This window comes from Photinus pyralis, unplaced genomic scaffold (assembly GCF_008802855.1).
Source record: "Photinus pyralis isolate 1611_PpyrPB1 unplaced genomic scaffold, Ppyr1.3 Ppyr1.4_LG5, whole genome shotgun sequence".
Lineage (NCBI taxonomy): Eukaryota > Metazoa > Arthropoda > Insecta > Coleoptera > Lampyridae > Photinus > Photinus pyralis.
The window spans coordinates 29,469,189-29,493,940 of NW_022170596.1; the positions used below are offsets into that span (position 1 = coordinate 29,469,189).

General features: G+C 36.0%; 3 protein-coding genes across 4 annotated transcripts; 2 read left to right on the forward strand and 1 right to left on the reverse strand.

Moving 5' to 3' along the window:
• The first annotated feature begins 4,828 nt into the window (after positions 1–4,828).
• Positions 4,829–5,352, forward strand: LOC116170304 (protein FAM32A). Its single transcript, XM_031486589.1, has 2 exons — positions 4,829–5,093; positions 5,140–5,352. The coding sequence occupies exons 1-2, from the start codon at positions 4,896–4,898 to the stop codon at positions 5,260–5,262; spliced, it is 321 nt and encodes a 106-aa protein (XP_031342449.1). The 5' UTR covers positions 4,829–4,895; the 3' UTR covers positions 5,263–5,352.
• On the reverse strand, positions 5,271–23,945 carry LOC116170302 (bifunctional heparan sulfate N-deacetylase/N-sulfotransferase). Of its 2 annotated transcripts, none has more exons than XM_031486587.1 (11): positions 23,734–23,945; positions 15,172–15,485; positions 14,827–15,123; positions 14,582–14,776; positions 14,284–14,536; positions 11,723–12,516; positions 11,517–11,679; positions 9,537–9,719; positions 9,269–9,489; positions 8,756–9,211; positions 5,271–7,923 (listed from the first exon to the last, which is right to left on the reverse strand). In XM_031486587.1, exons 3-11 carry the CDS (start codon positions 15,054–15,056, stop codon positions 7,695–7,697), a joined length of 2,724 nt encoding a protein of 907 aa, XP_031342447.1. In that variant the 5' UTR covers positions 15,057–15,123; positions 15,172–15,485; positions 23,734–23,945; the 3' UTR covers positions 5,271–7,694. The 2 variants fall into 2 exon arrangements, with proteins under 2 accessions (XP_031342447.1, XP_031342446.1); XM_031486586.1 differs by lacking the exon at positions 23,734–23,945 and adding an exon at positions 15,572–15,694.
• Positions 19,775–20,617, forward strand: LOC116170303 (cuticle protein 19-like). The gene is made up of 3 exons (XM_031486588.1): positions 19,775–19,917; positions 19,968–20,090; positions 20,137–20,617. Exons 1-3 carry the CDS (start codon positions 19,891–19,893, stop codon positions 20,335–20,337), a joined length of 351 nt encoding a protein of 116 aa, XP_031342448.1. The 5' UTR covers positions 19,775–19,890; the 3' UTR covers positions 20,338–20,617.
• Positions 23,946–24,752: the final 807 nt, after the last annotated feature.

Here is a 24,752-nt window from a genome sequence, read left to right on the forward strand (position 1 = left end):
ACCATAAATTGTTCTTAGGTAGGTATGCTTCAAAGCATTAAGCATTATCCCCTAAGGAATGCAATTAAGAAAACAGTTATAGCATCTTAAAGTGAATGGGGTGCTTATTACCATTCCGTTAGAGTTTATTGTCTCTAAAGATTACCACAAATCTTCGTATTGAATACCTACAACCCGTTTCACTCTACCTAGCTGTACTTCAAATATCTAACAAAAATGCTTTCAATGCAATAATATACCTACCTACCATCAGGTATAACTCAGGTAAACATAAAATTGTCTTCTCGAAAATAGCTTTCCTGCTTATACCGTTAAGTACCTACCTACTGCTGACCATTTAAATTTGTTACTTGTTATTTTTTTGGTATATTTGTACCGTTTTCGATAGGTAGGTAATTTTTTCGGTTATTATGCATTATGCACTGGCGAATAAATTTTGAAACAATTACAGTTTTCCGGGCTCTTAATTTTTTATGCTACAGCTTTCATATTATTGATTTTAAAGTAAAGCAAACATGGTAGAAAATTATGTGTACCTAAAACGTGCGTAAATTGAATAGGGGCAAGTATATGCACTGTGCGGGGCCGACGAGCCCGGAGTATAAACAATGAGCCTTATCGCTAAGCCCAAACAAAGGCCCTATTATCGAGAGTTACTCAACACTTTGACTTTTTAATCAAAAATAGAATATAGTTCAAATCTAATTACTTATAGATGTTTCAAACTTTCAACCCCGCATAGGTAACGTCTATATGGGTTTTGTACCTTTGTTTATACGTAAGTACAATATACTCTGAATAGTGCATATATTTTCCATGAAAGAGTTGCGTCAAGCAACAACAAATGTTGAACCTAGTCTTGCAGTATTGATGTGATAAAAATGCCCATTGATGTACCTACCTAAGTTCATAGAAGAGCTCTATTCATCCTTCATACGTTTTAGCAGGTGGATCTTGTACTAAAAACCTTGATGTACTCACCTATTTTATTTTATGGATCAAAATCGCTCAACAGTTACAGAAATTCACAATGTTATTGCAAGATAAATAAGCCACATTAAACGACTTGTGGGTGAATTCACACATACGTTCTCACTTCCTTTTTTCCCTGACGTGGGCAGCAGCAAGAAGATGCTTGAACATGGATGGTGGACGGGTAGTTGATGATGGGGAAAACACTTTCGCTACTGCGAATGAGAGTTGCTTGATGCCCTTCACAAATAATTGAGCTTTGAAGAGCATTCTGTCAAACAATCAGCAAAAGGTGCAGCGTTTTTCACGCTATTTATAGAAAAGTGAATTTTTTAAGAATGTTATCCCTTATGTTTCAAAATGGGCGTGATGTGTAGAGAATGTTCATAAATTTTTAATCCTACATATAGGTATGTATAAGTAGGTACCAACAGATCACAATATCATAGCATATCAAACTATTAGCGAATTGTGAAGAAATCATTGAATGTCTTGGTAGAATCATTGTTAAAATATTTTATATTTAAGCAATGGTAGAATCCATTTTGGTTAATGACTCTCGTCATCATCTCTCAACCTGTCTCTCAATCATTGAACCAACCGCATGATATATTGATCTGTACTGGAGAGTTTAAAGAAATGTTTTTTTCTTATCATTTGGTAAGTAATTAAAGTCCTACTTTTTCCGCAAAATTTGTAAGGTACGTCTATCCTCTTTATGATACACATGGTATAAATTAAAAAAATGTATTGATTACAAAATTATGCTTTTTATTTGTTTTAGGTGTAAACTGTCAATGTTACCCTACCCTAGGAAAACATTGACTCCTATGAAAGTATCGTTTATGTTAATGTTTGGCATAAATAGTCTAAATTGACACTTGCCTTTGATCTATAATGCAACATTGACATAGAAAAATAAAACAGTATTTGAAGTTTGTGTGAAATGTCAATGTTACCCCATGAAGCTATCCACGTGATCATGTCCATGTTGAAATATGTAACTTTCCAAGATACAGTGATTTTTGACAAAATATTAAAGGGTGCGTTCAGTACGTATACAGTCAACAATCAACAAAATATAGAAAAAACTATAGACGGACATGACAGCACAAAACCCAAAGTGGGATTCTATATTTTATGACTAAATTAATCTATCTTTGATTACAGACCTCTTCCATTGTAGTGGTAATGGCATTCATTAACACATTCAATTAAAAATAGTGATTATGAATTTTCCAACAAGTTCCCTAATTAATTTTTTTTTTTTTTTTTCTAATTTTCTTATAGATGCACATTATTCAATCGCATGCAGTGGCCTAAAGGTGTTTTTGATAAGACAAAGACCTATTGCCGTATATGGATAATAGCATAGTCTGTTAGGGTGTTATCAATTAAAAAACAATCGGTAAGCTATGAACTGTAATTGTCCGTAAATATGAATTATTCAAGTTTTGTTCATTTAGACTTGTATAATACACAGGCAGTGGCGGATTTACATATAGGCACACTAGGCACGTGCTTAGGGGTGGCAGCTTTAAAGGGCGGCATTTTTTGCACTATATTTATTTTAGGTAATATTTTAAGTTTAATTGGAATTGGTAATAGTTATTAAGGTATCAAGGGCGTTATGAAATAAATAACGCCCCAGGTCAACAGTGTAGAACCCGAGGGCCTCCGGCCCGAGGGTTATACGTTGACCGTGGGCGTTGTGTTCAAAACACCCGTGGTGCCTTCAACGTTTTATGTCATACTTGATGTTTTCCCGAGAAATTTTAGTGTAGTCGATTTTAAGTAAAAAAGGAAGGTTATACACTGCCTTTTTTGAGGCCCGAAAAGAAAATTGTCTCAGATCGACCCGGAAAAAAATTTTCTTATAGAATGTGGCCTGTAGAATCCATAATTTCAAACAGTTCCAATATTGGGCTACTAGATCAAAAGTTACAGCCCTTTGAATTTTCTTTCGTAATTGGTTTCTAGTCTTTTGAGTGAGAAATCTAATCGAAAAAGTACGAATTGTTTTGGATTCTACGCACCAAAATGAATAAGAAAAAGTGTTTTCCCGAGAAATTTTGGTACAGTCGATTTTTGGTAAAAAAAAGGAAGGTTTGTACACTGCCGTTTTTTGAGGCCCTCAAAAAAAATTGTCTTAGATCGACCCGGAAAAAAATTCCCTTATAGAATGTGGCCTGTAGAATCCATAATTTCAAACAGTTCCAAGATTGGGCTACTAGTTCAAAAGTTACAGCCCTTTGAATTTTCTTTCGAAATTGGTTTCTAGTCTTTTTGATTGAGAAGTCTAATCGAAAAAGTACGAATTGTTTTGGATTCTACGCACCAAAATTAATAAGAAAAAGTGTTTTCCCGAGAAATTTTGGTACATTCGATTTTTGGTAAAAAAAGGAAGGTTGTACACTGCCTTTTTTTGAGGCCCTCAAAAAAAATTGTCTCAGATCGACCCGGAAAAAAAATTATCTTATAGAATGTGGCCTGTAGAATCCATAATTTCAAACAGTTCCAATATTGGGCTACTAGATCAAAAGTTACAGCCCTTTGAATTTTCTTTCGTAATTGGTTTCTAGTCTTTTGAGTGAGAAGTCTAATCGAAAAAGTACGAACTGTTTTGGATTATACGCACCAAAATTAATAAGAAAAAGTGTTTTCCCGAGAAATTTTGGTACAGTCGATTTTTGGTAAAAAAAGGAAGGTTGTAACTGCCTTTTTTTGAGGCCCGAAAAAAATTGTCTTAGATCGACCCGGAAAAAAAATGTTCTTATAGAATGTGGCCTGTAGAATCCATAATTTCGAACAGTTCCAAGATTGGACTACTAGTTCAAAAGTTACAGCCCCTTGAATTTTCTTTCGAAATTGGTTTCTAGTCCATAACTTTTGATTGAGAAGTCTGATCGAAAAAGTAGGAATTGTTTTGTATTCTACGCACCAAAATGAATAAGAAAAAGTGTTTTCCCGAGAAATTTTGGTGCAGTCGTGAGGCCCTCAAAAAAAATTGTCTCAGATCGACCCGGAAAAAAATTTTCTTATAGAATGTGGCCTGTAGAATCCATAATTTCAAACAGTTCCAATATTGGGCTACTAGTTCAAAAGTTACAGCCCTTTGAATTTTCTTTCGAAATTGGTTTCTAGTCTATAACTTTTGATTGAGAAGTCTAATCGAAAAAGTACGAATTGTTTTGGATTCTACGCACCAAAATTAATAAGAAAAAGTGTTTTCCCGGGAAATTTTGGTGCAGTCGATTTTTGGTAAAAAAAAGGAAGGTTAAGTATTCAAATACTATGCGAAGTATTCGAATACTTTACGAAGTATCCAAATACTTTGCGAAGTATTCGAATACTAAATATTTGTGAAAGTATTTGAGTTACAATACAAATACTGCTTCCATAAAAGTATATTTAATTTAAGTATTTTAATACTTTAAAGGATTTGAATACTAAAAAGTACTTACAAAATTGAATACTGCCCAGCTCTGTTTTCATATTAGTTTTAAAAATTATAATGTAAATTTTATTAGCATCTTAAAATTTATTGCAATTTAAAGATTATTTTTTGGAGGGGCGCATATCTTTCGGTGTGCCTAGGGGCGCAAAAAATTTAAAACCGCCACTGGTACACAGGCATTTACATTTATGGGATTAGTGCATACTTTAGGTTAGAGCATCGAACTATTCTATACTATATTTAATATAGTATAGGATAGGTCAATGGGCTAGGGTTGTCTACGATTCTCGACGACGCTGGTCGTCGGCTATTTATTGCATGCGTACACTGTTGCCATATCACAAACTCACTGCTAACTTCAACACTGTTTCATGGCGACCTCTATACCAAATGAGCTTTAACTAAATTGACAGTATACACATTTTAGGTTATGTTACTGATACGATTGTAAATATTTTCCTTTACAATGGATCCATATGAACAAGTTGCCAAGGGAAAATTGAAAATAAAGGGCGATGCAGTACGTAAAAAGAAGAAAAATAAAGACAAAAAGATGTTAGAACAAGTTTCCAAGGTAATTGAATCAGATCAAAAACAAGAAGTTGTTCAGGCCTCCAGGAAAACCAATGCGGAAATAGCTTTCAAAAAGATGCAGGAAAAAATGGTAAGTTGTGTTCTTTTTCCTTGAATCTTCTGATCTCTTGTTTTAGCAAACTGAGCGAATATTAGAAAAGGCTTCGATGACACACAAAGAACGGGTTGAAAAATTTAATCAACACCTCGACGGCCTCACCGAGCATTTCGATATACCCAAAGTATCTTGGACAAAATAAGGCGTTAGTTGGACGTATATGTATATACTTTATTGTCAATATTTTACTTCTTTTTAACATTTATATACATTAAATTATTTCTAGTACATAGTTAATCTCGTTATTATGAACTTTTGTGATGATTCCCCAATTATAATTTAATAAAACTACGTTATAAATAAATATTAAGCCATAAACAAAACAAAATCAGGTCAATATAATGTTCCTTTTTTATAAATATACAACTAGTGAACACCCTGTCGGATACATTCAGTCAGAACGATATGCACTTTCTATAAAATAAAATAATAAATAGTTGCACCCAACGTGCGCATTTTGAAAACGAAAATGGCACAAACTTCTAAACTGATATGTTGTTACCTTATTGATTAGAGAAAATTCTACATCTATAAATAATTACTTTGTTGATCACATACAGGAATAAATAACAACAAATAAGTACAAGAATTTTACAATTCCTATGATACAGTTCAATTTACATGGGATAGTGTAATTAAACTCCCATACAGTGATTGATGCGCAACTAAGGTTGGAGACTTAAGGCCTCTAAGGATATCATACATTCCAAAATCTGGAATCAAATGCAATTTCCAGGAAGATTTTTATAACGTAAATCCTAGTCCATATTTAATGAACACAAAAAAACCCTTCAGAGTACAGATTTAAAATTTAAAAAAAATTCTATTAATTATAACCCAAACTCTATCATGTACCTTTAGAGACCTTAAACAAATCACACAAATATGTCCATCGGTCCCTTCCATTTTTTATCTCAAATTGGTGTAGCAATAGCTCAGTCTTCCGTATTTGTAAGGAATATTAGTGTGGCTTGCCTCTTTTGCTTCTTCCTTTGCCAGTGCAAAACGAAGAGGATAGTTCCACAACAAAAATATTAAAAAACGTTTTAGAAGTTTGCAAATTGTGCGTGCCTTGTGTTCCAAATATCTACAGGGTGTCTAAAGTCACAAGAATAGTATGGATCACCTATATACACCAACTTAGTAAGCTGAATTTGCGTTTCAATATCGAATGGTGAAATTCTCACATCCTATAGTTCATTTAGGATTGCCGTTTGTAGGATAGGAATGTGGGATATTCCTTCTGTTTTGCATAGAATTGGGATATTAAAACGTCCCATATTTTATAAAATGGTCAATTACATGGCTATACATATTTTGATTTATTTGACAATTCATTTTCTTGGAAACAAATGCAAGTTATGTACCTATGTAATGTTTCAGTTAAACTTATCTGATAGATAACTTCCTATGTGAATACATTTGTTTCTAAGGAGATCAACCGTCATATCACAGTAACAAGAAAGCTGGCCGACAAATGTTGCATGTGAATAAAAATATAATATACCAATAAACAAAAAAAATGAATATTCTAAAAAATTTGATTTAAATATGTCCTTTAATTACATTAATTTTATTAACAAATATTCATAAAGCTACAATCAGAGCTTCAAAATATGTCTGAGATTCTTATCCACATATGACACAAAATGATCTGCAACACTATAAGCTTTCCATACTAATCTACCTAGATTGGAACACCCTGTATTATTTGGTAATACGAACCGATTTAATTGATTAGCAATAATTTAGGGTAAAATATATGGTACAAAATCTACATACCTTTGATTAATTATTGATCTAACTACACTTTGATTAAATGGAAACCCAGCTTCCGTTCTTAACATGTAAATAACCGAGAATGATGCTTTCTAAACGAAGTGGTAAATAGTTTCGCTCAAATCTGCAGCATTGCCATTTCTATCCCGACTTCCGTTAAACAACACTTTCCTCTCAATTCTCAGAACTAAAGTCCAGTTCACCTCCATCGACCTTTAATCTTTAGGTTCAATGCATGGATATTATTGTTAATACAATTGTTGTATATGTACTGATCTGCTGACACTAAACATGGCTATTCTGACCTTTGGTGAACAAACATCATGAGTATTTATCATTAAAACTCATTTTTAGAAAGTGATTTACTACAACATCGATACGATATTTCAAATTTTTAATACTGAGCACTTTGACATTTTTCAAAAAAGCAAATTATCTAATATTCCTTCTCATGCTGTATTCTAGGGATTGTAGTAAACAAATGTTGTTTATTCATGATCAATCGCTTTGCTTCTTACAAATTTTGCAATGATATGTGTGTAAATGTATTAAGAGCATTACTTCCATAATCAAATTTCTTTTTTAAATGTCTCCCAAGTAATTAATGCCTGTACACAAAGCGAAGTTATTTGCACTTCGTAATTAGCGAAAGAAAGATGAATCGGATTATTAGCATCCTTACGACATCAACATTCAGCAGTTTCTTGTGTAATCCCGATAAATCTATACTCACTCTACCACACTTAGAGAAAATATCATTTCTATAGCTGATTATAAAAATTTCTAAAATAGGAATTAACCCGGAGTATCGGTTAGGTCGTCCTTCAGCCATTGAGGAATGTTCCTCATGCCAATACGTTTTAGTAGCTTTACTAAGGCGGTATTGTGGCTTAAATAATAGCGCTGCAGAAACTTCAAGGATCTTTCTTCCATCGGCGGATAATGGCGACCTTTGCTCCGTCCCAAACATTTAGTGTGGTCCCCACTGATTATTTGGCAGTAGAATCCTTTTTTTGGATCGAATCTGTGAACAAAATCACAAAATGTTATATGTGAGTACGGACAAGAACTCTTTTTTTATGGGACCTACAGTCTTTTCTGACTTTAAAGGTCTTATAGTTCTCCTTTCAAAAATATATGACGTCAGAATTTGCCATATCAATAAAACAAATAGACAGCCAGACAGTTGTACACACAAACAAAAATTGAGGACTTAAAAAACGCTTTGGAGAGTTGCTAGAGTGAAAAAAAATAGTTTTTCCAAATAATCCAAAGGTACTTCATTACAGAGAAATGCAAATTTCGTGACGTTTTTAGGCCTAAGGAAGGGTCTGCGTTTGTAAGCCTACAGGATATCGTTAAATCCCCCAATGTTTGGATTGCAGATTCCTGTGCAATGCAGTACATGACCATGAAGGCTGATTTATAAACTTTGTCGCCCGCGCTCGCGTTCATAGAATTGACCAATGGAAAAAGAGTACACATTTGGCGTGTCAAAGTCAAACTCTGGATACTCTTTTTCCATTGGTCAATTACACGAACTGCCAGCGCGAACGCGGGCGACAAAGTTTATAAATCGGTCTTGAACCATAATGGTTTTTCTTCTTTTGAGGTGAAAGTGAAAACCAAGAGACAGATCCAATTGCGCGCAATGAAAATCACAGAGACCTAGTTCCTAGACTGACTGATAACAAATAAATGTACAAGGTCAAGTACTCTGTGAGAATCAGTGCATTTGTTATGCTGAGCTCTTGGTAAAATTTGAACTTACCTGCAAATCAATTTAAAAAAAACTTTCTATTAACCTTATGTAAGTTTGATTTGACAAAATAATAAGAATTTAAATACAGCATTACCTTAAATGAGATGTGTAATTAAAGAGAGGAACAATTTTTAGGAATTTTTGCATTTCGTTCATAACTTCCATCGGGTCCGATTTTAACGCTTCACCATCGATTATGTGCATCTGTTGCGGTGGAAAGTAAGACAGCCAACGTTCTAAATGCTGCGAGTACTTTCCGGGGTTCAGGCAACGATTTCGTAGATCCCTCAGCGGTTTTGGAGCGGTGTCGTTCGCCGTAATCACCTGGTGAAAGCTGTAGTTGTTGGCGATGACGTCACCGTGAGCTTTCGTATGTTGATACCATGAGTACGCCCTTTTGGCTGGCGATATCAGAATTGTTACCAACTTGGCGTGCGGTAAGAGGGCGTGAGCGCGTTTCGGAACTAAATCGCCGTCAAAGTAGGTGGCGCTTTTCTCAAAAAAGTAGCGGTTGGTCGAATTAGGATCCGTTGGGAAAAAGTTCATGTACCTAAATTAAGAAAATTCGCCCACTTGCACCAAAGCATCAATTTACGTATGCACTCACCAATCGAGACCTCTGTAGTAGTTGTTCGCATTAAAAAATTGTATCTCTTCAAAGGTGTCGGGGCTGGGTAAATTGCTCGCGATAGCCGGGTGTATGGACAGAAATGTGTACAGCGCCGTCGTTCCCGTCTTTTGTGGACCAATGACTAAAAATCGCGGCAGAGAGTCGCACGATTTGTTTCTCGACCAAATTTTCTGGTGGCGCAAGTCATCGCAAGGGTTCTAAAAGAAGCGTATGCTATGCGAATAAAGATATTGCAACCACTTACCCCCCAAACGGGATCGGTTTCTTCAGGGAAATGTTTGAAATAAGTTTCGGCCAACTGTAATGGAGGAGCGGTCTTTAATCGAATATTAGTCCAACACTGAAGAAATTTTATCACCGACTCAAAAGTGTACAAAGCTAGGCGATCATTTCCATAATTCGACATGTGTGTCATAAATATATTTATCTAAAAATAACAATGGTAGAAATTAAATAGGAAGAAAGATGAAAGGAAAGGATGAAAAAAAAAGTTCCAAAAGGAAGGACGAACATAAAAGAGGTAAGAAAACTGTGTAAAGGATGAGAAAGAGGGTGTGACGCATGCGAGAAAGATAGGAGTAACAGCATAAGGAAAATGAGACATGTAGAGACAACAAAAAAATAGTTGAACCAAGTGAGTTACAATTAGGGATGGGCGATAACTGTTTTCACCTATCGATAAGTATCGGGTACTTACCTATCGATATAATTTACTTATCGATATGCCGATAATTATCAAAATATCGATGGTTATCGATATGTCGATAGTTATCGATATATCGATAGTTATCGATATTTCGATAGTTATCGATATTTCGATAGCTATCGATATATCAATAGTTATCGATATTCGATATCGATATATGAATACTATCGATAGGTATCGATATATCGATATGTCGATAGTTACCGATATGTCGATAGTTATCGCTAGGGATGGGCGATAACTGTTTTCACCTATCGATATAAGTATCGGGTACTTACCTATCGATGTATTTTACTTATCGATATGCCGATAATTATCGAAATATCGATGGTTATCGATACAGCGATGACTATCGAAAGATCGATAACTGTCGCTATATCGATAAGTATCGGTATATCGATAGTTCTCGTTATGGCGATAGTTTTTAATATATAGGTATCGATATAATATTACCGATAATTTTTTTGAAAGCGTGTCTAAAAACTGCATGAGTTTACTTTTATATTTTGGCGAAAGAACCCGACAAGACAAGAGGGCTCTTTTAACAAAATATGAAAATAACCGAATGCAGTTCTTGCAACTTTAATGGAGTTACCATATTAACTGTGCAATTATCGCAGGGCTCTTTAGCTTTCTACAATGCAATTACCGCTTAATTACAGCGGTAATTGCACGCCTCATTTGAGAGAAATATTCGACGTATCGATAGTTATCGACAGGGATAGTTACCTTATCGAGTTTTATTAATAAAATCCATTTTCCGGTTTATTCTCGTGTAAAGTGACTATTAATAGTTACTCGACGTTTCTTTGCTACCTTTATCAAGAGTTTTTTGTTAGATTTCGTAAATGTCAATCAATTGAAACTGTATATCTAAATTTGAAGTGTTCTTAGCTTTTTCTGTTTTTTTTGTGACTGGTCCTCTGTAACCATCAATCAGATACCGATACATAGGCCATGATTACACCCTTTGATTGTCTTCTTTATTTTATCTAAAGAGTAGCCATTTTGATGCAACATTTTGTTCAAGCTTTTGAAGTGCTTCTTTTTTTGAGCAATCGTCAGTAAGACGAAAAGATCTATTTTCTAAAGATTTTATTACTGCGTTTATTTGGCATGGATGATGATGTGACGTAGCGCTTCTCTTGAGAAAGGGAGCAAAGTTAAGTTTCCGAAACGTCGAGCAACTAAAAATAGTAAATTTACACGAGAGTAAACCCGAAAATGGATTTTATTAATAAAAATAGTAGCGCTCGTTGAAATCTCAACAATAACATAATTTTATCGTACCAATAGTTATCGACATATTGATATATCAATAGTTATCGACATATCGATATATCAATAGTTATCGACATATCAATAGTTATCGACATATCGATAGGTATCGATATATCGATTTTTTTAGCTCTACCTATTGTTATTCGATATATCGATAACTATCGATACCTATCGATATATCGAAAAAAATTCCCATGCCCAGTTACAATACAATACGAGTAACGATCTTCAACTCACAGGATTATAAACAATAGTTTGAAAAAGTTCCCCTCCTTGGATGGATTCGTCTAATTTTTCCCTACCACCAGGATACTTTTCGATCAACATAGTATGAGTAAACAATCCACAAGTTTGCCTGGGCAGCACCATGATGTTACGATGAATAAACCCCCTGCGCAACCTGCAAAAGGATGTGAGTATTGAGTCAACCTTGAAGAGTTTACCTGGCAGGTCTAAGATGCGGATACTCCTCAGTCGATGTCACCCGAATATTCCAAACCTTTTTCCAAGCCGTATACAGGATGTCATGAACCGGGTAAACGCCCGAATGATGTGGCGAAACGGAATAGCCAGAATCTACGGGTATTCCTTTTTCTTTGGCGAAATTTTTATTAAGCAACATATCCTCGGTTAGCTGCGTTAAGTTGTCGTAAAGATGCGGCTGCTGATGGTTCCACATGTGCGAGAACCACATAAATTTGTCGATGTTCTCCAAAATTAAGTCGTCACCTTTGTCCTCGTCATTATTGCCATGGTGGAAATACTTGCCAGAAAAACCTAGGTTAAACTTGAAACCGCCGATCATATTTTGTATGCGCTCTTGAGTTGCCAGCAGCGCCTTGACGTCGTCGGGACGTAATCTGGTTCCGACCTCGCCTACAAAGATATCATCTACGTCTACCAGTAACAGGCGATCTAACGATAAACTCAGCTGGCCGTGACTTAAATAGCTCAAAGAATCCAAGAATAATAGTCGATGCAACCAGAATTTAAGACCCGACCCGAAAATTACCCGTTGGATGTTATCGAACAGGCCGTGATCCTGCACAATTGTAGGTAGGGGCATTTTCATTTCGTCTGTTTGATAGTTGTTATCGCGATGTGCCCATTCCAGCGGTTCATACGTGGAGTGATTAGCTTTAAATATTGTCCAGTCCTCTCCCGGTAGTGTACCCCACGCTGTCTCCCCTGCTCTTGCCAGTCTCAAAATCTGAGAAGCTGCATTTAAAGCTGCGTCCTGTTGCAAACACACATCTACATTAGAATTAAAATAATGCATTTTCCGAGGGGTAGATCACCTTGGTATACAGGTGTGCACCTAGTGCTAAATAAAATCATTAATGGTAGGCAAATAGTAAACATCGACTTGCATAAATAGTACATAGATAATGAAAGCTGCAGGTGTGTAGAAAAATTCAAACACGGTTGCGGATGGTGTCTCGCGCATGCGCATCACGTTTCTACATCTGTTGGTACGCGACAGCCGCCATTATGGATCCATCGGATAGTGTTAAGCTTGGTGTTAAGGGTTCTTTACAAGGGTTTAAAATTCCTCCTCCAATCGCAAGTAGTGTAGTACGCGGTGTGATAGGTTTTCTTAATGCTAAGGGCATAAACCACCGTTTTTGGCAGAATGAACTACACAAATTTTCATTAACACCTGACAATTGTACACGAAAAGCAAAACCTGAAATGCAAACTCTATCCGGGTCGTACAATAGGTTCATATAAACACACAATTAATTAATTGATACGACAAAAATTTATTTTGAGTCATGAAAAAAAAATTAAAACAAAATCCCTGAAAGCAAGAAAAGCTTGTTTCGCATATTCCCCGCACGCAGACGGTCGACAAATAGAATAATAATTATTTAAATTACTTAGTTTTTTTTAATGATCCAAATAATCTGTTCCTACTAAAACTGATACAAAAACATTTGCAGACAGCTTCAAGAAACTTCACTTGTTCTTGATATCATTGAACTTGATTATTGTACAGGTACACCATACACTCTTCGAATAACGCCCATTGGAAAGAAGATGCCGGGCTAGGCTAGAATTTACCAACAACCAGTGGCGGTCCCAGGATTTGGTATAGGGAGGGGCCCAAACCAGAACTTTGTCCCAACACGGAAAAAAATAAAAGAAATCTCGCATAATGGAAATGAGATCGACACAAAATTGATGAAAAAAATGGACAATGGGGGGGGGGGAGGCCCCCACCTAGCACCGCCACTGCCTGCCCCCCCCATTGTCCATTTTTTTCATCAATTTTGTGTCGATCTCATTTCCATTATGCGAGATTTCTTTTACTTTTTTCCGTGTTGGGACAAAGTACGGGTTTGGGCCCCTCCCTTTACCTCGAATCCGTACAATACAAGAAACTAGTTAAAGGAACAGATGGTGGAATAGAGGTGAACACACCAACAGAACAATAAGTGGGACCATTAAACTAAATCTAAAATATACAGGGTGTTCCTAAATAAGGAAGGGACTAATTCCTTGGATTATTTACCAAAAGTTCATATTAACATAGGTCCGCAAACGCCTCGTTACTTGATATACAGTGTTAAAATTTCAAAATATTTTAAGGTTTTTCATTATATCTTCTGCAGTTTTGCTCAAATTTGGAATATAAGTTAAGCGGAAGGATTTACATCATGGGTCTACAGGGTATTGCATTTTCATGGGTCATGTTCAATTTTCTACCCCTGAACTTTTTTTGGGGCGCCGCTGATAGTTCGTAAAATAACAATGTTTGGAAACTTTTTGGTCACTTTAATACCCTGTACATGTACCATATTGAGCATGTGTAAGAATGAATGTATACACTGCGTACATCAATCTAAACATATTAAACAAATCCTTTTAAAGTATTAATATAATATGGGCGTTAAAGGTGCAATTCAATTACAACACAAAATGAAATAGTAACGATCAGGTAAATGTTAAATATGATGCACACTAAAACGTAGATGTTCAACCCCTCGGCATATCCTCATACCTTAAGTTTTAAATTGGTATAAATAAACAAAGGAAATCCTTTCAGCTGTGCACCAATTAGCGTTTCCTCACTGGGATTAATAAACCCAATCACTCCCACCATATATTCCCGACAATATTTATCTAAAAGCTCCCTGTTCCAGTTATCCATTTGCAGATACTTATTGAAATTCTCGAAAACAATAACTCCATATCTTCCTTTATCCAGATTAGTTAGAACGGGCAAGCTTTTACCGGAGACTTCAACTTTGTACCTACGAAATACAACTACAGACAAACCTCTCGAAATTAGCACTTACTTAATCCTAGTGTACACCAAAAGCTCGGCAATTTCCCGTCCAAGTTTCGAATACATCGTCTCCACAAAGACAAGGACCTTGGGGTCACTCCGTAACCGCGCTTCCGTCTTATGATCATGATTCTGAGGCAAACGTGGTCCATTCATAATACTGCACTTAATATTTGGTTCAGGTCTAGTGTTTCGATGTATCAAACTGAAAAGCAAAGCGATCTTGACCGACCCCACAGAACCACACCGACCTACCTAGTTAATGGCGAGTTAAACGTATAATGCGAAAAATATATAATCGATAAAATACATAGTACGGTTATAGCTAGAACACATCTTCTAAGACTAAGGGGTCGCAAAATCCAACACGGTTTTCGTACGGAATTCGTATAAAATCTCCTATTAATGTTAGAATGAAATCGTCTTCCTAAATTAGGCTCAAACCGTTTATCTTTCGCTTCCAAGAGTGGCGCAAGATCGGCCATAATTTACTTACTAGAGGAAACTATATAACAATTGACTTTGGTTATTGAAAGGGTACGTTTGGTAGATCTGCAAATCGAAGGGGTTTTATTAAGTCACTGGTGATGTAACACTTACCCGTAAGGTACTGAAGTATGCTACGAAATTGAGACGGCGCAAATGACACTGGGTAAATGGCACTCAAAACACTCGATATTGTGGAATGTGTAGATAAACTATTAAAGTTCGCGGTATGAATCACTACCTTCGGTGCACTTTAAACGTTCTCCATTTGCTATGTTTTCTTTCGAAGTTATACAATACGGCAAAGCTTGCCAGCTGCTTGTGGTGTTTCGTAAGTATAATCATAATGCTTGCCTTCAGCTGTTGGAGTTTGACATGATAAAGACATCACCATTGGTTATGTATTCGACAAACTGCTCAAGAAGGACCTGAAACATAAGTGGCACATGTTCCCAATTAGAATTTATGGTGTTGACAAAATACACAATATAAGGCAATTGAATTACGCTAATACCTTGGAAATAAATTATCCTTGTATTTCTAATTTATCCATTTTTCTTTGTTTATAAATTATGTTGGTTTATTTGACATTTGTAATAAATATGCCAAACATTAATTTTTATTTTAATTGTGACCAACATAAGCAAGTGAATAGCAGATGCTGCCAACTGCATGTAAAAAAAATGATATACAGTATACTCAAAAAGTCACTTGCTAGCGGATTGTTCCAACTACCCTTCCAGGAGGGGTTGTATTTTCTAAGCACAACCAATCGAAGATTATGTGTACAGTATAAGAATGGGGTCAAAAAGTTTGTGGACTACCAGCGATCTCTTCTTAGCTGCAAATTTAGAAATAAGACTGTAAATAAGAGTTAGGAAAGCTCTTAGTAGGAAATGGAAATTGAAAGAATTGGACAAAGATGAAAATTGATGTAAAATAAAAGCGTGGTGCGGAACACCAAGGTCAGAAGAAATTGTGGAGGAACATTGGAAGAGGATCAGCAAGGGGTCAAGAATAAAGAAACCTTCACACAGCAATCACATATACCGAATGTCATGTTATTCGTGCTATCTACGTCAGGACACTAATTGTGCCAGTCAACTAAACTAACGTTAATTGCAGAAGGTTAACTTCTGTTCTGCATCAAATATCTTTATTTCTTCAATTATTTGAACTTACAGGCTTCCATATAAATCCCACCCTACAAAATTTAATAAAAAATTAGCGCTTCGTTGCAATAAAATCTCTAGGTATAGCTAATTTTGTGTAAAAATCAACATATGCGGAGGGTTACCATTTGTGGTACATCAAGTACTTATTTGTCTTTCTTAAACGATTCAAGTTTACAGGCAGGGGCGGTTTTGGGGGGGGGGCGACAGGGGCGATCGCCCCCCCCCCTAAACATACTACTCAATTGTTTTTTTATTTCATTAGGTTTACATAATAATCGAATCAAATAGACCTAACCACAAACCACCTGACGGAAAAGTAAAATTGAATAAAATAGGTACACAAAATAATGCCGGCGGGGGCGGAATCGTGTATTGTCCATACTGCGACTCACGACTGTACTTTAGCACTATCATTATCGCCTCTCGTATTTTTTCTGCCTTTGTCAGTATTCGGAAATTAATGCGGCAATAGATAGTTTAACAAAAAAACAGCTAAAATTGGGTCAAAGCTACTAAAAAAAAAATCCCGCGCACCTCTGCATCTGCAATTCTGTAATTCTGTAGCTTTTTTATTTTCGCCCCCCCCCCCCCCTGAGTGGATGTGTAAAACCGCCCCTGTTTACAGGTTTCATTAGCAACCCCATCCAATAAAATTTAATAAAGAATTAGTGTTCCTCCGTTTTAAAATTTTATCATTTCTAAGCTCCTGTTGTGCCGCAATAGTTTAGTGCCACGTAATAAACATCATCCCTAAGTATAGCTACTTTTACATAAAAATCAAGAATTTCGGAATGCTAATTTCTGTGCTGCATCAAACACTTTTTTTTCGTAATTTATTTGAACTTAAAGACTTCAACAGCAATTACATCATACAAAAAAATGGTAAAAATGCTTTGTTCATTAATTTTGTCAACGTTTTCTTCACTTTTTGTCGTCGAGGAGCGCTCTAAACAGGGTTGGTCTTTATTTGTCAGTTCTCCATTTTTAAAACGGGAAAACTACTCTTAGATTCTGGTCTTACTTAGAGCAGCAACCCCATAAGCAATCTTTAACATTACAATAGCTTCTGCGGCAGATTTCTCCAACAGCAAAACAAAATGTTATCACGATTCGGCGACGCACAACTGTGTACACTGACTCAGGAGACGTGACTCTAACGGACACCTGATGAACAGTGGGTTCCTCCACTTTTTCTCCCCAACGCAGCCCAATATTCCCCTTTACTTTTGGGTCCCCTTAGCTTCCATAGCATAACTTTCTACAAAATTAAATAAAAGATTGGCGTAATCCCCTAATATTGCTTCTTTTGCCATTGAATAACGTTTTCACACAACGCTTCTACGTAAAAATCATGAATTGCGGAGGGTTAACTTCTGTGGTTTATCAAATATTTTTCTTTCTTATAGCTCTTAAGGTTACGTGTTTTATTAGTACTTTAAAGGATGATGCCCATTTTTATGCGGATTACCTACATCACGTTAATAATGTATAACAGATATTTACGATAACCAATGATACTATAAATTGCCGATAAATTACTATATAATTATTGAGTAGTTAACTTCACTCAATGATATAATCAAGTCTCAAACTGAAAATGATCCAGATTTACAAGATATACAAGAAATTCAAAACGGTCCATAGGTACACTATTGATGATGGGGTTCTTTACAGGGGCCATAGATTTGGTCCGTTATTCCAAAAATCATGCAACCAAATTTGTTACAGGCACCTACACATTTAGGTATACCTACCTACAGAAAATGCGAAACAGTTCGCCAAGCGCTATTGTTATTAGAAAAACATTGATAAAGACATTGAAAACCGCGTAAAATCTTGTCGTAAATGGGAATACCCAGCAGAAAGCTGGGACCGTATTCGTTTGGATTATGCAGGACCACATTATTTAGTTTGCATCGATGCAAACTTCAAATGAGCGGAAATTGAAATTCTCAATGAACATCTTACATTTAAAAATACAAGCGAACTTTTACAGCGAATATTCACTTGGAACAGTAACCCAAAAGAAATCGTGTCAGATAATGTAACAGTCTTCACCGCATTGAAGAATTTCTTTGTTTTTGTAAAGACAATGGAATTTATCAAAAACTGATTGCTTATAGTGTAAATACACTATGCTCCTAGTTATCCGGCAACAAACGAATTGGGTGAACGTACTGTACAAGCATTAAAGAATCGATTGAAGGTAGTGGCAAACTTGAGAATCCCATCAGAAATCAAAGTAATGCAAACACAAATGAGATATCAAGCCACACCGCTCGTCGATGATCTAAGTCCAGCAGAAAAATACTTACATGCGAAGTTACGATTTCATTAAGCCAATCCTTAAAAATCAAAAGAAACTTTCAACGACATCTTCTCTTTCACCATCACGTTGTTCTGGCACTACCTTCTACAAGTTAACTTTTAAGAGCGAGGAGACTGGTGTTTTTCATAATATTCTAAAGAATCCAGAATGCATTTGTCAATGTAGGTAATTGTAATAAATAAATGTTTCACGTTGTTCATACAATATCAAAAATTTCTCAGCTCTGAAAACTTGCGACAATTGCATCCCCCTACAAATAGAGTCACCCCTTTAGTAATACTCTTATTATCTTTAATTCAATTAACATTCATATGTGTAATTAGGGATGCTATAATAATAGTTATGAGGTTACCATTTTGAAGCGGCATAATACAAAACCCTTTACAAATTATGATATGGGCTTTGTATTATAACATTGTTTAAAAGTTCAATGATTAGAAGAAATGGAAGATTTGCTAATCTATCATTTAAATACAGTCGATCGAACTAAAGATGATCTTCACGTCACTAGTTTGTGAACCAATTTCAAGTGAGTTCTTTGTTCTTTGTCAACTGTCAACACCTGGTCAAGAGAGAAGATAACAAAAGCTGCACAAACCAGTGACCCAAAGGTCTACTTTGTTCCAAACGACTGAAGGTATTTCTAATATGGGATGTGGTTTTGAGATGACAGGCTTTTATTTACCTGGCAAAACCTCAATGAATGTGAAGGAACAAGTGCAAAGACATGGGATTATGCCCGCTCACATTTTTGTTGACACATTACACGACCATTTAAATACTGATTTGTTATCCAAATGTTCACTAAATTAATTATGTTTCAGGATTTCTTAAATAGGGTAAGTATACATATTCAACGAGGATCTACCGTTAGTATTTTATAAATTTACATTTTGAATTGGTTGACTTTTAATTCCTACATTACGCAGTAAAAGTGGTATGTACTTTACTGTCGCTGTTGAGGGAAGCAGGAATCATGCTAAGGACCAAAGTACATGTTGCAATTTCGAAGGTAGTTATTCTGCTTTGAACATGTCCAATTTCCCAAGATAAATTGAAAAGAACTTCACCTCATCTAAACGATACTTTACAATACACAAAGACGTCCGCTATAAACTGGTAGGTACCAGTAAAATATTTGTGGTACAGGTTTCCGTTCTATTTCAAAACCAGTTAAATAATAAAGATGCTGTAATGTTCCAATTGCAGAAGCTAACCGCACATTTTACCACAACTGACAACATCTTAATTATATAATTTCAATTTAACTGTATAAATTGTAAAACGTCCTAAGGTGCCTTACACAGACTAGCTGTAGATACGTGAATAATGTTCCAGTTTGTTCCACTACTGCTTGTAAGTGCACAATAATTACTGTATACCAAAATGCGCATTCCTAATTTCAGCTTGCAACCGAGGTGCTATGCCAAGCAGGTGGACGTTCGTTTTACAAATTTAGCGGTCCTCTAAGCGGACCAATTCAAAAGATCTTCGTGGACGGTTTACGTGGACCATCCGTCGATTACTTGGTGAGTTTCGCACTTTTTGCGCTTCAATTTTTATTCGAAATTATAGGCCAAGCCGGATTATGCGTATACGTATGGCGTAGACGATCCTGCAACGGGTAACTCGCACTCCAGACACGAGACAAGGGATGGAAATTCAGTAAGTGGTGAATATAGCCTGTTGGAGGCCGATGGAACTGTACGAGTTGTTCGATACACAGCCGACCCTAAAACAGGCTTTCACGCGTCGGTACATTTTCGAAAATCTTAAATAAATTGTTAAGCAATCACTCGATCTGTTATTTGCAAATGGTTTCCTTGTGGAGAACTTTGTATGGTAATCGTTATTTGTTAAGGAAGTTGAACGTGTACGTGAGCTGAAGATGAGAGTAAGCAAACAATCCATGCATAGCTAAGTAACCTACTTTAAATTGATTTATGCTGAAGTCGTTTGTGATTTATGGACGAGTGGCTGGCCATTTCTAATGAAAGTGATTCAAATAAAAGATCTACAGAACAATTTAATTTTGTTCCTTTCGGTGTTTTCCACTGGGGGCGCTTTTTCGCTTTCTGGTAGTCCAGATCTTTTCCCTCTCTTGGCCGTTTCTCCTCGCTTCTTATGCTATATATTTCGTTTAGCGTCGTTTCTCCACGTCTTTAATGAGGGCGACACCCCACCTCTGCGTTTCTGGCATGGGAAGAACAAACTGTAGTTCGCCATTTGGAAAACGTTGGACATATCACCACAGCTGAAGTAAAAACAGCCGTCTTGGCTAAGGGTGACCTCGTCCGTTTGACACCAACGAAAGATGGTGCAGCATTTCAAGCTTACTGAACTTACCACCAAGTTCAGAAGTGGTTGGGGGTGGAAAAAGATGCAACTCAATGGGAATGGCAGAAGACCCAACGTGGGTTCATTCCGACAATTGTGATAAGCGAAGTGGAACCATCCTACCTTCTGACATTTTTATCAAGAAAGGCTGTAGTGGAGACGCCCTCGACAATTATGGGCCGATTTTTCAGGCTGAAAATGTTGAACCATTCACGAAGCGTTCAAAATGAACAATCCTAACCAAAAAAAAACATTATGGAATACAATATTAATAGTTTAAATATAAATTTCTTGTGGATGTGCATGGTTTTTTCTTTGAAACTTCCCTCAAACGATTATAAAACTAATCAGGCAAATTAACGAAAACTGCGGTTATTCCATTTTGTGGATTTTTAAAATTTGATCGAAAGAATTTCACCTTTTTTTTAAGTGTCAATCTTTGCACCTTCAGGGCTCGCTGTTGTCTCAAATTTAAGCACTTTAGTCTATTTTAAAAATGCAAAAAATTTATTTTTCGTACTTCCGAGACTAAAGTGACAACTTCACTCCATTATGACAAGTACTGAAGTGTCACTTTTTGTCCCGCCGCCCGCCGGGATTAAATTTGGACGAAAATCCTAGTAGGGGAGCTAGCACGAAATCCACTGAACGAGAATGATCAAAATTTTAACCGATGGAGTTCCATTTTGCCCTATCAGAGTATGCTAAAATCGATCGTCTGCAGGTCATACGACTTAAGGCGCTGCGGGTACTTCTTGTAGTACCAATTCTGAAAGGTTGTTTTTCGAGAAAATAAGTTATACACCAAATGAAAACGTTGATAATAGCTCTTAAAAAAATATTTTAAAAAATCTCGCACATTTGATAACTCCGTAAAAAAACAATTCTTAGTCGGTTTTTCACGAACTTTCTACGGATATAACTAGGTTACGGTTGGACGAATGAAGCTGATTTTTTTTACAGACTAATGATAGGTACAGCCAATGACTATGAGAGTGTTTCTTTTTTAAATTTTTTCTCTAATTATAAGATATCTTATAATGTTAAGATAATAAGATAATCTTGTAATTAGAGAAAAAATTTAAAAACGAAATACCGTTAAGTCATTAGTAGTACCTATCATTAGTCTGTAAAAAAAAATCAGCTTCATTCTTCCAACGGTAACCTAGTTATATCCGTAGAAAGTTCGTGAAAAACCGACTAAGAATTGTTTTTTACGGAGTTATCAAATGTGCGCGATTTTTTTAAATATTTTTTTAAGAGCTATTATCAACGTTTTCATTTGGTGTATAACTTATTTTTTCGAAAAACAACCTTTCAGAATTGCTACCGCAAGAAGTACCCGCAGCGCCTTAAGTCGTATGACCTGAGGCGGCAGACGATCGTTTTTGGCATACTCTGAAAGGGCAAAATGGAACTCCATCCGTTAAAATTTTGATCATTCTCGTTCAGTGGATTTCGTGTTAGCTCCCCTACTATCCCGGAAGGATGAAATTACTAACAAGGCAATTTCAGTAGGTTGTTCCACATTTTGTATGCAGCACTACTTCTTAAACGCATCGTACTGCTGCTCATATAGTTTTTTGGATTTCGGTGGTATCAATTCTTTACATACTTTGGCTGCTTCTTATCAATATCAAATACGCCTTTGTCACCCACGACCAAAATTATGACACTAGCAATGACAGTTTCCAAATTATTTTTGTTATCATAGCATAGGGTTTGTCGTACCACCGCAACGTTCCTATAGTAACTTGTTAAGCAGCGATTTTTTGAAAGAACACGTTCTCTAACTCCATACATATTAAGTGTTTCAGTTTCGGAAGTACGAAAAATATCGTATATACCTTGCGACTGAAGTAGTGGTCTTAATCCCTCAGGTAAATTATGGCCCTCCCTTCGGTCGGGCCATAAACTTTACCTTCGGGATTAAAAGTGCTACTTCAGTCCCGCGGTATATAATATACTATTAAGAAAACGCATAGTTTAGGGCTATATATTGAAAGAAACAAAATAAGTGCGAAAATTTCGCGGTTTTTCGGGTGCTGCAAAGTTAGCACATGTCTTTCGAAGATAAAAACTCATTAGATATACACTACTGGTAGTGGTTCTAACAACATATTAAAAGTCATAATTAGCCGTTACTTTGCGATTTTAATGTGCGATATGAATCGCCTATTGGTGGAATAGTGACTTACTTTCATCGTTCTCGCCTCAGTTCTCGCTTTCCTACTCCCTGGTTGTTCTTCAATGAAGGCACCGGACTATTTACAGTTAGGTGACAACAATTTTGGCCAAATGGCTCCTTATTTTGTTTACTTGCGTACATAAAATTGTTCAAGGGGGGTTTCAGATGTTGAACTTCAACTTAAATAATTGATTTGTCTCGAACTTTGATTATCCCTGAGTTCACTTTGCAAAAAAATTGTCAGACGAAAAGTTGCGGAGCATATGCTCATTACCTACATCTGTATCTATTTTCCCACTCATCCCATTCAAGTCAGTAGGTACATATTAAGAAGCCTGTTATGTGTAAAATTTTATGGCATATTCTCAACGATGAAAGAAAGGGAAAATGCGAAAAGTCGAACAGAATAATATGTAGAACGTTTCGTGGGAGTTCTATGCAAGTATGTAACTTTAACAAAAAGTGATTACGTTAATCTCGTATGCTATAAATAAATAAAAACCTTAAACAAGGAAAATGTATTAACAAAGTAACAATAAATGCTGTCCCTGATTTTTCGCAACAACTACTGTTTTACGACTTATCTTATATTCATTAATAGTTTTGTGGTTTTGGACGATTTTGCAAATTAACTGGAAACTACCTACCTCATTCAAATGAAATATTGTATATCTACGTTCTCATTCACTGAACTCACAAACTTCACTTGGGATTGACTTATAGTTTCTATTCTATCTGGATTTTTTCAAATTAAATGCAACATTCACTCTTTACACTTGCAAACTATGTCCGTCCACGTAAACTACCTACATTGAATACGTAACAGTAATCTGATTTACCTAACACCGAATATGTAAATATTAGCATAGGCTCATATCGGGAAACGATTACCACACGTTTGGTTAGCTGCCGCATGTATATTCAATGAATTTGCGCGATTAGGATTCAATGGACAAACGTGGGTAATAAGATGTACCGACAATTCTGCAGTAGGAGGAAGAACTGCGTGGCACGATTACTGACTGATTACGGTGTTCTTTTCTCATAAAACTATTCCATAATTAGAGAAATGAATTAATAATATTGTCTCGCGAAGAGAGATGGGAAAATTTCTTATTGTTGCGTGGAACTATTACGAAAATGTAGGTTAACTTGAAACTAAAAATGCACCAAAACCCGGGTGCCTTTATTTAGTGCCGATTGTCAGTTTGCTTTTACAAGGGTTGATTCAGTGGGCATCGGTAAAATGAAGAACGTTTACTATTTCTGACGAAAATCGGCCCCTTCTGTCCAAAATTCCATAAAAAAGCCTTTGTTCAACTTTCGAGTACTACTGATTAATGTTTTCAAAGGGAAAAACGATTCAATTTTGCGAATAACATTATTTCAACTGGATTGTTATAATAAATATAGAAATGCATGTCAATATACACGTTCTCCGTAAATATTAAAGAAACCGTTCGTAATCCTTTTGATCTGTCTTGCCATCAATATCCACTCTACAAGATAAAAATCCTGTGCTCGTAAGAGATTACTTGCATTAGGTACCCACATCTGCGTGCAGGCACCGAGGCACAAGATGGCAAATTACATTAGAAGTAGCCTACACATGTCTCTCAAACTGCCAATAAAATAAATCGAGCATAAGTAAATAGAAACTCGTTCA